Source organism: Pseudopipra pipra, chromosome 1 (genome assembly GCF_036250125.1).
Source record: "Pseudopipra pipra isolate bDixPip1 chromosome 1, bDixPip1.hap1, whole genome shotgun sequence".
Classification (NCBI taxonomy): Eukaryota; Metazoa; Chordata; class Aves; order Passeriformes; family Pipridae; genus Pseudopipra; species Pseudopipra pipra.
This window is the reverse complement of record NC_087549.1, coordinates 128,033,995-128,048,071: the sequence shown is the minus strand read 5'-3', so window position 1 is coordinate 128,048,071 and position 14,077 is coordinate 128,033,995. Positions and strand designations below refer to the sequence as shown.

General features: G+C 36.0%; 1 protein-coding gene across 1 annotated transcript in view; it reads right to left on the bottom strand.

The window, feature by feature from the left end:
- The window catches only part of THSD7A (thrombospondin type 1 domain containing 7A), a 234,630-nt gene that overhangs the window by 86,873 nt on the left and 133,680 nt on the right, over positions 1-14,077 (bottom strand). Inside the window, exons 6-7 of the mRNA XM_064676429.1 lie at positions 10,725-10,880; positions 8,325-8,528 (exon numbers count right to left, since the gene is read on the bottom strand). Of these exons, the coding sequence (XP_064532499.1) occupies positions 8,325-8,528; positions 10,725-10,880 (360 nt within the window). The remainder of the gene's footprint in view (positions 1-8,324; positions 8,529-10,724; positions 10,881-14,077) is intronic.

Here is a 14,077-nt window from a genome sequence, read left to right as displayed (position 1 = left end):
ATGACTATCAAACACCCACTAATACAGTGTTATTTTCAGAACACTCAAGATGTGATGGGTTCATATTATATTTGGCTGACTGTGGTGGGTTCACTTTGGCAGAATGCCAGGTGCCCACCCAGCTGCTCTGTCCCTTCCCTTCCCAACTGGACAGGGGAGAGAGTAAGGTAGGAAAAGAAAACAACGCAAATCGTGGGTTGCGATAAGACAGTTTATATTTATCCAAGCAAAAGCAAAAGCAGCATGCACGCACACAAAGCAGAAGCCAGCAGTTAATCTCTACTCCCCATAAGCATCGATGGTCGGCCACTTCTCTGAGAAGCAGGACTCGAGCACACGGCAGCCATCAGAGACAATGAGTGCCTCCGGTCCTGCTCCTTGCCTTAACTTTTATATCTGGGTTGACGTCATATGGTATGAAATATCCCCTTGGTCAGTGTGGGTCAGTTGGCCTGCTTGTGTCCCTTCCCAGGATCTCGGATCTCACCCTCGATTGAAGAAGGAATGTTACAGCAGTAGCCAAAACATGGGTGTGTTATCAACAAACCTCTAGCTACCAATGCAGAGCACAGCACTGAGAGGGCTACTATGGGGAAATAAATTCCAGCTAAGCCACACCCACCACGCTGATGCTCAACAAAAGTGGAGCAAAATTAAACCCTGAAGAATGAGAAAACTAAGGCCAGCTTTATCAAAGACGTTGTATTCATTACGACAAAATCCCCACTTAATCGCCAAAGGAGATAGATATATCTGTATCACAAATTAGTAGGTTCTGGGGGGGAAATGCCACATTGGTACACTCAAATAATTAAGTACTTCCATTTGACACATTCACATAAGGACCAGACAAATCATTTTAATTTCCTGATGTTTGAGGGCTTGCCTTTGCAAGCTAAAATACTTAATTTTGACATAATATTTCTTTCCAATTTTCTACTTTAAAAGAGAAGCCAAATGAAAAATAGTACTTCTGCCATGGGTGTTACATTGATGTTGGACAACGCTGCTCTGCCTGGTGACCTCATGAGGCAAAAGCAGAAGCAGACTATAATGCATTGCATTCCAGCTCCAGAAGTTATGAATTTCCCTCTTTCTTCCCCATTCTCTCTCTTCTTATCCAGCCTTATTTTTTCTAGACACGAATCCCAGTCTGCCACCTCACTGTCCCTTTCACCCAGTCCTCCCAAATTCTCCCCAGCTGCTTGTCAAGTTCTCACTTGGGTTGACTGTTAAGAGACTAAATCCCTCACGAAATTCATTCCTTATCCCCATCATGCAGAGACATTTTATAATTTACTTGGTCTTGATAAATTGTCCTGGAAACCAGGGTAAAATTCCACCTTTCCCCAGTTCTTAACTTCACTGTTTGGTCACAACCAGTTTCTTCCTCTTGTCTTCCATCCCCCTTTTCACCAAATCCCAGGTACAAATCTATTCCTTTCTCTCCACTACTGAAACTACTGTTTCAGCTACGTAGAGTCACAGACTACCTGCACCTCAAAATCTGGAACAAATCACTGGGAACACTGGAGAGATTGGTATTCTCAGTTGTTTGTCCTGATTCCAAGTAATCATTGTGGCTGGGCATGTTTTAGTTCAAAGTTTCTGAAGTATTCAGTGGCAATAGTGTTCATGCAGTGCACAGGAGTTGCAAGAATTGCAAAATGACACAGATAACATCTTAAGGCTCTGAATTGCCACTGGAACAGTTATCTTGTGAAATGAAATATTTTTGGCAGGTAAGAGTGGTTTTTCATTAATCAGTACTCAACACAAATTATGATCTGTAAGAAATGTCAGATAATGAGCTGCTTAAGGCTGGAAGTACTGAGAGTAAAATTGTTATTTATGCTGGCTCAACATGACTAGCTCATGACTGTGTTTTAATTGTCACCATTTATCAACACACTAGTTTCACGGTTTTGAAATTGGATAACATTTATTTAGAAAATGTACCATTAGCAAGCAGGTTGTTGGAAAATATAAATAGGCCTGTGCAACCTTTTTCTCTTAGATGGAAAACTGACTCCCATCAAATCTAATGAGACGATACTGTCTTAGAACATTTTATCACAAAGATTAATGACTAGTACTGTGTAATATAACATGTGGCAATTTTTTTTAATATATAACAGTATTAGATGTAACATTATCTCTTCTAAATATGTTTTGTAAAAATATTTCAAGTATTTTGTGCGTCTGTTCTAGGGAGTTAACACCTTGACATAGAAATCCAAAACCAAAGTTCAATACTGGGTCTATAAATCCAGTTTTACAATCCATCCATAATTCCATAAACCCCTTTCTCTTTCTGTTTTCATAGCAGCATAATTTGAAGTAACAAATTGAAATACTGTAAAGCATTAAACTGACCTTCCTAAAAAACGCCAATTGTTTTAAAATGTATCTAAAATTATTCCCCTCTGAGTTGTTACCATGATGAAGCTTGGAGTCTAATCAGAACTGAGTTCCTGCATTGCAGAATGCTACTTAAATCAAAAAGTATGTTTCAAAATCCCCCCTCTTAATTTACCCACAAGCAGGTATTGCAGTATCGTACTGGTTGTGCCATCAAAAACAAAAGCAAGTTACTAAGAGTATGCATAATATAAAACATGTAATTGCACTCTCTGGTACATTTTCAAGCAAATCTTGTAAAAAAATTAAAAGCCTTAAAAATCTAGTGCTCTGAAACATAAGGAGAGTATCAATTTTAAGGTTCTTTAAACTGACTGTATTTTATTCTCAGTAAGAAATGTTTACATACACCAAACATCTGATAAACTCATTAAATATCTTTCTATGTAAGCAGAAAAATTAAAGGAAAGGATGGAAAGACTTGGTTTTAAATTTCATAGCCTACGTGTTTACAGAGATGAAAAAACTGTACATGTGACATTTGATTTAAATGCCTCAGATGGTCATCCAAAAAGCTCTCGACAGCAAAGAACAGTTTAAAGCAGTTCTGTTATGGTATTAGCTAGGTAATAAATATTGGGAAATGATGACTAATGCCTATATAATCAAGTTCCTGTAAGTATAAGGCAAAGCTGAAAGTAGTCATTAACTACTGTATTTTTCTACTAATTGACTGCTGAGCATTGACCAGATTTTGATCTGGGTTTTGTTATAGGATTAACTGAATAATTCAATGTAATCTGAATTTGAATCTGGCTCTTTGCTCTTTTTAAAGAACTAAGTCGTAAAGTGACACGAAGTAGTATTTTCATTCCTAAATACTCGTCAAAAAATCCAACCAGTCTGATGGTTTCTTCATTTAATGCATATAGCCACACAATAAAAATGGCAGAAAAAGTAGGATCTTTATATTTGGGCACACCTATAAAATACTTATGCCCAGATCGATTGAATAAATGAAGACCAGCAGCTATTCATTTAGCATATATTTGATTTGAGCCATAAGTATACCAAAAGAGCCAATTCCTAAAACAGCCAAAATATTTCAAATAAAAGTTGTTGCACCAGCCAATCTTCAGTTTTCCTGAAATTTATTCTACATGTTTCATGAACTGCCTATTTTAAGATGATATAAAGCCATAAGCAAAAAATTAATACAGAAAATAGAGATATTGATCAGGGAATAACAGAAGAAAATTTAAACTACATGAAGAAATTTTATAAGATTTACTTCAAAGTGAAATTCAACAACAGGAAGAGAAGAAATATTTCAGAAATAAATATGTCTAAATCTAAAAAACAACAATAAGGCAAATAAAACATATAGGACACTCATATGACTGAAGTACGGTGTCTTCAGCCAGTCTCAATAGATGAGAATAAACACAAAATAAATGAAACATACCCTGGAAACGTGCTCTGTTCCATTTTGGTCAGTAGAGTGCTTCAGCTGCAGACAAAGTAGTTAAACTAATTGTTTTGAAATGTATCTGAACAAAACAGACTACTCTACCTTCTATATCATCTAATTAACTACTGACACCACTGTTTTATCCTCTAAAATTGCAAAATGGGTAAAACCCACCCATTTACGTGAGAATATATTAATGTCAGCGGTGGTTTGAATTAGCGCTTCAGTCTCAGGAAGACCAGATCTGTGTCACCCACACCCAGGCAGGTGCCAGAAAAGAGCTCGTGCCACTCAGCTACATCAGCACGCACCTCTGCCTAGACAACTTCCAGAACAATTTTGCTACTTCAAAGAGTTGTAGGAATTTACATATACACGGAGAGCCTTGCTGTTGCCATGGCTCCCTCTTCTACGGTGAGTTTCTCTCACAGCTGGGATACAGAAGATGGCAGCACATCCACTCCTGCCCATCCCCTGTCAAGCTAGCTGTAACCCAACAATTAGGGAGCTTGACCAAGATCTGGAAGAAAACTGCCCTTCAAAAGTGAGATCTGTTTTATCCAGAGTAGCACATACAGTGTCACAAAGTCCAGTATATCATAAAGGCTGTAAAGCAATTTATTATTTACATTTTCTTACAAAATGAGCAAGTCATTTCAGTCGACTGTGAGGATCAGAATCACACTACTGACACTACAGCCACTGCTAGTACCTTTGCTACAGATTTCAGTTCAAAGATAAAACCAAAAATGAATGAAATGAGCATTTTGTAGGCATTTTCAGCAGTAATTAATTTAGTGGATTTTTATGTCAGAAATTAGTTTGCCCTATTTACATATGATTGGCACTAATGTGTCTGTTAACAGAGTGTGGAAGTGGCCAGCTTTCTTACTATAGATTTCAAATAATACAGAAATATTTTTGAAACTGTATTCTTCATAAATTTTCATAGCTATAGAGAAACTGAGCAAATTCATCTGTTCTAAAACCACTCTTCTGAACTGTATTAAAATGCTTATAATAGATAATATGTACATACCTGTGTGTGTGCCTTGCATATATAAAAAAAGATGGATAACAATTTATTTTTAAAAAATCGTTCTGTCATTATTCAAAGTTAATCTGCAGAATGCAACACTAGCAACAGATCTCTACTTATTAAAATTATGTATACAGTGGAGGAATTCTGATCAGTTTCTGTCCAGTCTGGGAGTTGCCACAACTGAAACGTGTTCTTTTCACCTAAAGGAGCTCCTTCATGAAATTTCCTGGAAAATTATTCTGAAAAGGTTCTTTCCACAGTAAAAGACTGAAGTTCCTTTTATATAATAAAATACATCAAAGTTCATTATAGCCTCTGCAATGACAACCTGGGGTACTGACTGTCATATTTTTTTCAGCCTGAATGAAAATCCTGATTACTGCCATCCGCTGTGGAAAGAGAATGACAATCACAGGCCTCCAGCAATGAGACAGGAGGATAATCTATTGTTTGCTATTGTCTCAAAGGCTGTAATGACTCTTATCTATACACCTAATTGAAGAGAGAAGCTCATTCCAATTATATGAAACAATCTCACAAACACTGTTGCTTGATTCTAATTGTGAAGTAAAACATCCAGGTCAAGACACATTATCCCAACTGATTATGCTTCAAACATATAGAATGATGGAACAGTGCACAGGAAGAGAAGATGCTAAGCAGTGTAAGGTTTATGTTGTTAAAGCAGTACTTTAGAGTACAATGCTTACTCTCAAATATATACCACCAGCCTTTTTCATTTTATAATGCAGAAGCCAAGGGGAAAATAAACTTTTATTTTAATACACTTAGGTCCCTTCAATCCAACCTTTCCTATCCAGGCACTTTAAGATAGGCTCATTAATAATAATAAAAAAGCTCTTGAGAGACTGAAGAGAATATTGTTAAGCAAAGAGTGGTTCAGTTTGAGTAATATAGCAAACTTAGGCAAAAATTAATGCTTTCCCCACACTATTTCTCTTCAGAGTCATTTTAACATGTAAAACTAAATGAAATTCCCTGTGTGCTATTTAGATCAAAATTATAGTAACACATGATTATTGTATAGATTATGTATCCTGTTAATTGAGGCACAGTCTTTAACCAAGTCAATGCAGTCTTCTCCAAGAAATGCTCAAAGAACACTGAATATCACAAATTTCTTGGGATGAGTAATTTAAACCATGATGTTCAGACAATGGAAAAGTAGCATTCTCCAAACTTTATTTTACTGCAAACTACTCTGCAGATGTAGGGCTTGAAGCAAAACCTGCCTGAATGCAAAGTGTTGCTCTCTTGTATTTTGCAGAGCAGAATTTAGACGCCTGCAACAAGTTTTTGGTGAGGGATACCATGGTTATTCTGTTGACTGCAGGGGTAGGATGCCAAAGTACTAGATGGGAACTACCTAGGAAGAGGTGGCAGTGGGTATTTAGAGAAGTATTTAAGCGTTGCCTACAGGTTTTTTAGCGGGTTGGTGTGCTGTGGGAGACAAAGGAGATGCTTGAGAAGAGACAGTTTGGAGGGAGAGAATGATGAGGTTGGTGGGTCCTTACTTTGCACTTTGTTTGCTTTTACTGCATCATGCTAATCTTTCTCAGGAGAGACCTAAGCAAAAGATACTTGGTATTACTGGTGAAGTACACAGAATATTGTTTACTAAGAGAAGGGATTCAAAGAAAAGCTGGGGCAATCCACTACATTACTCTTCATTGCTTTTGCACTCTTTCGAAAGATATTCAACATGTATCTTTGTGGGTGATTGGATCTTTGCAAAACAAGCCATAATTGCAATTTGTTTTCTCCTTTTTTGAAACTATGCCCACAACTCTTCAAATTTTAAACACTGACAGGCATATGATCAAAGCCTGACTTCTTCTGGGGAAGATTGCTGACATAGGCAATGTATAATGCCATATAACTCAGAAAGACGGAGAGACAAAGATTACTAATGTGAGTAAAAAAAAAAAAAATCACGAGTCTTCAAAGTCAAATTTGGCCAAAACCAAACTCCATGCAGCACAGAGAGCAAATCCTGTGAGTTTTCAACAGAAAATGCCATATACTTAAAAGATATCTCAAAGTGTAGTGGCTCAATTGCATGTTCCAAATATACAATAAGTTACAGTCACTATAAATTGCTATATTACAATTTAGTAAGCAATTAGGTAACACATCAGAAAATACCCCTCCTCAAAAAAAGAAAAAAAGGTAAACCAAACTAACCAAATCTAGTAAAGTAAAACAAACAAAAATACCCAACACTTTCTTTTTTTTACAGATCAATTTTTTTTGCTATTAAAAAAAAGAGAAAAAAATCACAGTTATTCAGGAAACACTTTCATTTATAAGGAAAAGGCCATTTTTCATCCAAAAACATATACAAACAAGACTGCCAATAGTTTCAGTGTTGTTGCCAAGAAATTATTACATCGCAAAGGGAAATTTTTTGAGATAAGGACAAAAAATATAGTAGATTCAGTATTGTAATTTTAGCCTAATCTCTTTCTGAACTGTAAAAATTGTTACCAGTTCCCTGAGGTGTATGCAGAAAAATAAAGCTTACACTCTAAATCTAAGCTTTTCAATTTAAGCCCCAAAACTCAGTTATGACCCAAATTCTTCAGCATGAAATCCCAAGATTTAAATATCTCTATAATCAGTTTTTATTACTTCTGATCAATTTAATTTCAAAATATTTTGTGCAGCTGTTAACACTCACCAGATGTATCCTCTTACTTAATCTTCTGTAGGGAGTTAGAAGCCTACTACCATACTACACTGTAGTCAGTAAAATTATTTTAATTTATATGCTGCTCTAGACTATAATATCACTAATGAATAAGGAATATTCTTGCAACAGTAATTCATAAATCTTCTGTAGATTAAAGTATTCTGTAAGCAGCTTTCAAAATTGGCTTTTATGACTATGTCATGCAAAATCTGTTTTCTCTCACAGAAGATAATTGAATAATGGAGGTATTTTTTGACCTTTTGTAGAAGCAAGACAGCTCAGACTGTCAACCCAACTCCATAACACACATCAAACCATTCTTTTTAATAAACACATTATTATTTTTCTTCCAGCTATACTTACTGCAATGCATCTCACTTTACTCACACTTTATTTGTTTCTGGACAGAGAGGATCAGCTTTGTTAGTGGGATTACATCAGGGAATTCAGTCACGCCACTGCAGGCATGAGTTTGATCTACTGATGAACAAGAGCCGTTTTCTATTAATTTTCTCAAAGTCTCTTCATTTAGCTTTGAAAACCTACAGCGTGTAGATGAAGGAGCTTGATCCTAGAGGTCTTTCCCTTCCTAACCAATACTAAAGGACATTTATTTCTATTCTAGACCTCTTGGTTTTAAGGATCAAGAAAGCTGAGAACGAAAGCTGCTACCCTTTTGGACTACATATTAGCATCTTCACTCTAGTTGGTGTGGACTGCAGGAAAAAGCATCTTACCATCACTGTTGACACAGACAACAACAGGAACCTGTGTACCAGGGCCACATGGCTTTTCATTGTCGGGAATGCATTCCTCCAGCCCTGTGATTCTCCAGTCATAGCATGAGGGCTCTTCACATGGGATGGCTTCTAGCAAGTGAGGGCAGTTTCCTGTTCCTCCTGTAGGCTCATTGGTGATGCGACGTTTCCTTAGTTTAAAGCCTGAAAAGTCCATGAAAATAACAATTCAATTCTAAAAGGCAAAGTGAAGCATTTTTTTATCTATGTGTACAGATCCATCTCATTTAATAAATCTAGACTAGATCGCTGGGCTGCCATTTCTCAAATATGTTGTTTGTTTTCTTCTCAGGTATCTTCCAATAGGGACGGATTACCAAATGAAATCAGCTTATAAACACTACATTCCTGCTCCAACCCCCCAAAATAAAATAGAAGAATAAAAAGACTTCATTGTGAGAAAAACAAAGGCATGGAAATAAAAACAAGAAGTCCTATGGACAAATTTTCAGTAATAAACATCACAATATTCCCTTGAAAGCATTTACAAATTTCCTTAAGACTACCCAAATTCATTTTGAGATGGAGAAACTGATGGGCCTTTATACAGTGTGTCATCTGCCAGGTCAATGTTAGTGACCAAGAGCAAACCCCTCTCCTACTTTCAGGATAGCATGTTGAAAAAGCCAGACTACATATAGTCAGAACAGCCTAACCAAATTGAATGGATTCAAAAAATAGTTTCTCATGTAATAACTTTCTATAGTTTCTATCTGATTGGAATATTTTTAACTTTGGCAATGGTTTGTTTCTTTTCACAGTCTCTTTTATATCAATATTTAGGCAGGTTAGTATTATACAGATATTGTTTATAAAATGCTACATATAACTCTTTCATTTCTATCAGAACACAAACTAAACAGGAGAGATGTCAAACACAAGAACTGATTCTTTGTTTGAGGACATGCCTCTAAATTTAATTATAATAAATATTACATTAAAAATACATTTCCATGTATCTTCCATTGTTGTTTGTGTGAAGTTTTTTTTCTAAACTGAAGAGATCAGCCAAATTATGAGCAAATGGTTTAGCAAGTCTGACACAAAAGGCTGATATAATTTCAAAAATAAAGAACTCCAATGTCTACAGCAACAAAGGAGGCAAGTGATCCGGAAATATGTAGAAAGACATGCTGCTAAAAGTGGGAGTGTCTGTACAACTTTTACATCATTCTCTCAGAAGAACTGTCAATGCAATTATAAAATAAAATGTAAGAATTTCCATACACAAGGAAAACATTGGCAGTTGAGAAAAGATCCCTGCTCATGTGTGCAGGAATAAAGGCCTGCATAATGTACATCCTAATATATTTCCTTTAGGCAGATGTCCAAATCAGTCTCACAAACCCAAACTTTACCCTCCAAAATGTAGCAAATCTTTCAGTGATGGAACAGAAACAGAAAAAACAGACCACTTGACAGCTATACTCAGAGAAGACTTAATCCAATAGGCTTACACAGTGAATTGCTTTTTCCTTCTTGAATTGATCAAGGTTGGGTCAGAGTTCTGCAAAACAGCTTTGCAAAACTTGCATTATTGCTGCCCACACAGAAGTGTAGCTAGCAGTATGCCAGAACTAAACTAACATACTAATCACAGTTGCTCCTTCAAGTGGACATATGTAGCTGCCCTTTCTTACTGTTGTTTTTAATCAAGGAACCAAGTCTGTATTCCCAGCTTTTGTCAGATAATCACATTGCAGCAATGACTAGGCCAGTTTTTCTCATTTATAGCCAGGAACCCACAGACTTCTAACATGAGGTCCCTGTCATTGTATTCTTGCTTTCCTATTTTGATGTCAGGTTACTACAATCTGTTCTGCATGGGAATAAGCTGTAAAACATGCTGAAATTGAAACCAGCACATATGTCATCAGTAAAACAGTGTCACGTACCAACAATGAATGGTCCCATTTCCTTGCCAGATCATGCTTTATGGTCTAATGGTGAATCCTTAAGCTATTACTGAACTGTAAATCTTTGAGTCACTTGGACACTACATAACTCAAAGGCTGCCTCTGTCCTCTTTTCAAGACAGTGCCAGAATTGTGATTTGAACACACAGACAAACTATACCCCTTTCAGTCTGAGAGAAAGGCTTGAAACGGGAATCGCCCTGTAAAAACCCAAACTGATCTTGAGAGTTTAGTAAACAGGCTACATTTTTGCCAGCTTTGGTGTAACAGTAATGTTAAATATAGTCCTAATTCAATTTTGATGCTCAGAGGCACTGAATATACACTTCTTGGCACAAAACTTAGCATGCTTGCATAGCCAGAGGTTCCTAGTGACTTAGGAATATTAATCACCATCAAAAGGATCTGCTAAACTTTTACATACCCTTCTTGGCCTGAGGGTCGTCACAGCTTTCATAGGTGCATGGTCCCCAGGCTGACCATGCTGAGGTCTCACATTCTGTAGGACAGGGAATATGGCACAGCTGGGAGGTGCTGGGAAGAGGCGCTGTACACAGTTTACGGTCCACCGGCCTCGAAGCTGTCAAAACAAAGTAAAAACATTTCTCACATGTCAGCTTTACGTGGACAGAACCATCCTTCAATCAGAAAGGCTGCTATCTCATCATTTTAAACTGAAGAAGTGACGGGAAAATGCCCATTTTGAAAAAATGAAACAGCAGTCAGTTTACTCTCTGCATGAACAGAGTCAAATCCAATTGTGTGGAGTCAGGGAGACTGTAGATATTGCAGCACCCTCTTGGACTAGTCCTTTCACTTAAGGGATAAATTATGCTACTACAATGATTGTTCACTGTGCACTCTGTGTTAATTGATGTCCTGTATTTTACTACTTCTTTTCTTAAGAAACTGAAAAAAAAGCTGTATAAATCCCTTTGCACTTGTGTGTATACATATAGTATATGATACTATAACTTCAAAGGCCTGGTTAATTAATATTTAAAAGATTATTTTTAAGCTATAATTTGAAACAAGCTAAAATTACAAAAAAAATTGTTGGTTTTTTTTTTTACTCTAAAGACCATAAAATGCATACTCAGCAATAAGATTTGTGCAGTAGAAGCTTTAGTTCAAGACAGGCTTTGTTTCAAATATATGTGGTTTGCATATACTATAAATATATATACATAATATATTCAAGATAATTAAAACGGCATAATTTATTTTTTCATTAAAGTATTATTAATCTATAAAGACACATCTGAAAGCAGATTCTTCTGCTCTTTAAAGATCAATAAGCCAGGACAAAATCACCCTCCTCCTTACATACTTTAATCTTTGACTTCTCAGGTCATACAAATAATAGGACAACTCTAAAAGGTGCCAGATTAAGGTGCAGAACTCTAACTCAAAATGTACCATTTTATTGCAAGCAAGACTTTAATTATCTTTCATAATTCAGGACTTGAAAAAATATTACACTAAGCAGAGAATATCTGCTAGCAGGCAAAGTGAAGTCTGCCACATTAAATCACACTGGTTGATTGAAAAAACATGCTATTCCTTAACTTAAAACACTCTCATTCTACTCTCTCAGCACTTTTTTCCACAGGAAGGTTACCTCATTAATTTTTTGCCGCCACCACTACAAATAATTTCTTTTGATGGAAAGAGCTCTCTGATGAAAAAAGTTCAGAATATGACAAAATATCCTTCTGAAAGATGAGATCAATAACAACTGATATAATGTGAAAGTAAACACCAAGTTGTTAAAGTGTGGTCTCACTTGTAGACATTGTGTGTGTGTCTTTCGCTTCAGACTTTCTAAGTAGGTGATCTTTCCAGTCACAGAAAAAACATTCAATTCTCACTTTTTTAAGGGGAAAAGGGAATGAAAAATCCTCCCCCTATTCTGATTTCCCACATTGCCTCCTTTGGTGCAGTTTTACACTGTGTTGCTCCACATAATGAAGGCGTGAAGATGTCACATAGTCCTTCAACATTACTGCCTCCAACTCACCAATCTCTCAACACAAAATAATACAAAACCAAATATTCCAACATTTGCCTAATGCTATGTTGGAATTAGATTTTATGACAGAACATTGAATTTTACAGTAAGTTTGACATTCACATCTAACATGAATGATAATCAACATAACATGCATATTTTGTATAGAAAATGGATATAAATAAAAATAATTTGCCTGTAATTGAGTTTGTATTGAATATTTTCTAATAAAAAAAGAAAACCAGTAAGTAATTCCTATCTGTACTTTTTAAACCTTGATTTAATCAGGGAATTACCCAACTGAGACAATTGAAATTAAGGGTCAATTACACCCCTGAGACGCAGCCTTGCTTCAGGGAACAGAGAACGTATTTTGAGGAATGCCATGCTTCATCTCCAGCCTGCATCTGGATAAAGGACTTACCATCACACTAGTTCATGGGATGTTACTTAGAAAAATAACAAAGATTTTTCCTTAGGAAGCTTTAAATAGTAGGTTTTTCATATCACAGGTATCAATAAATCTCTAAATATGCCAAAATGTTTTTGAAATGTTGCTTTTATACCATAAGTGATGTACAAATGTCTGCTAACAGATCTGTGATATATTGCTTTTAAAACAAAAGAATTCAACAGTAGGATAGATAAGCTATCTTTCAGGTTATTTAAAAAAAGTGTTTTCATCATGGAGCATTAAGGATCCATTCAATCAGGATTACTCAGAATTCTGTCTTTGAGATGACAGTAAAATAAGAAAACAGGCTTGCATTGGTATCTCATGACCATCTTGCTCCTATCAATTTAAATGGATTTCTTTCAGTATGAAAAAAGTATAAATGAGCTCAGATTTGCTGCTTACTGTTTATCAAAGACACTCTGAGAGACAATGATTCTGGATGCAGAAATTTACAGTTTAAAACCTTGTCTCATCTCTGTCCTTTCATACTCGCTTGCAGCAGCAATAAGGATTGTTCCTTTTTTAACTTGGAAGTGATGCTGAAAGCTGATTAGACCGTGTGTAATACTACAAGATCTATGTGAAATTTGACCAAATTTTGGGCCGAGAATGGAGAGAAAAGTGAATGCATTTTGATAACCTCTTTCTCCTTCTGTCTAACTAAAAAATTAGATTCAGTTTTCAATAAATTTCAAGTTTGAGAGTAGTGACTTAAAAACCAAAATAAGGTTCAATTTTCGTGTCCTCAAATTATCTGCTATATTAGGAAACTTTAGCTGAATATATTTTATACCCTTATAAAAGACCTCCTCGAATTACTGCATTTTATAAAGGGTTGAAAAGAAAAGGAACAGTTCTGTTCTTATGCATTTGTTACATTTATCAAGATCGCAAACTCCCCATCCTTCTCTAGAAACCCTCAAGAGACTAGTGCCCAGTAATGACCAGGCTGGCAAAGAGAGTGTATTTGTATGTGACTGCATCAGTGTAAGCAGGCACAACTTCATATTTCTCTTTCTGGTCATTTGTCACGCTGGTTTCATAGGAAATTTCTCCACACTCAAAAAACCCAAGAAAAACCCAAGCCCAAAACACATTAATTGACCAAAAATTAAAGAATTCACATTCTTCTCATTTTCTATAACATTGAAATCTATCATAAAAATTCATTAGATAATTCAGAACCTGATGGTCCAAGAAACAGGACAATTCCATGCATGTATGCAGTTCTCCCGTTTTTATTAGAGCAATGACTGTGTGTTTGCAGATGTAGAATAAATTTATGCCCGTAAAGGAACTTTCCTCCCAT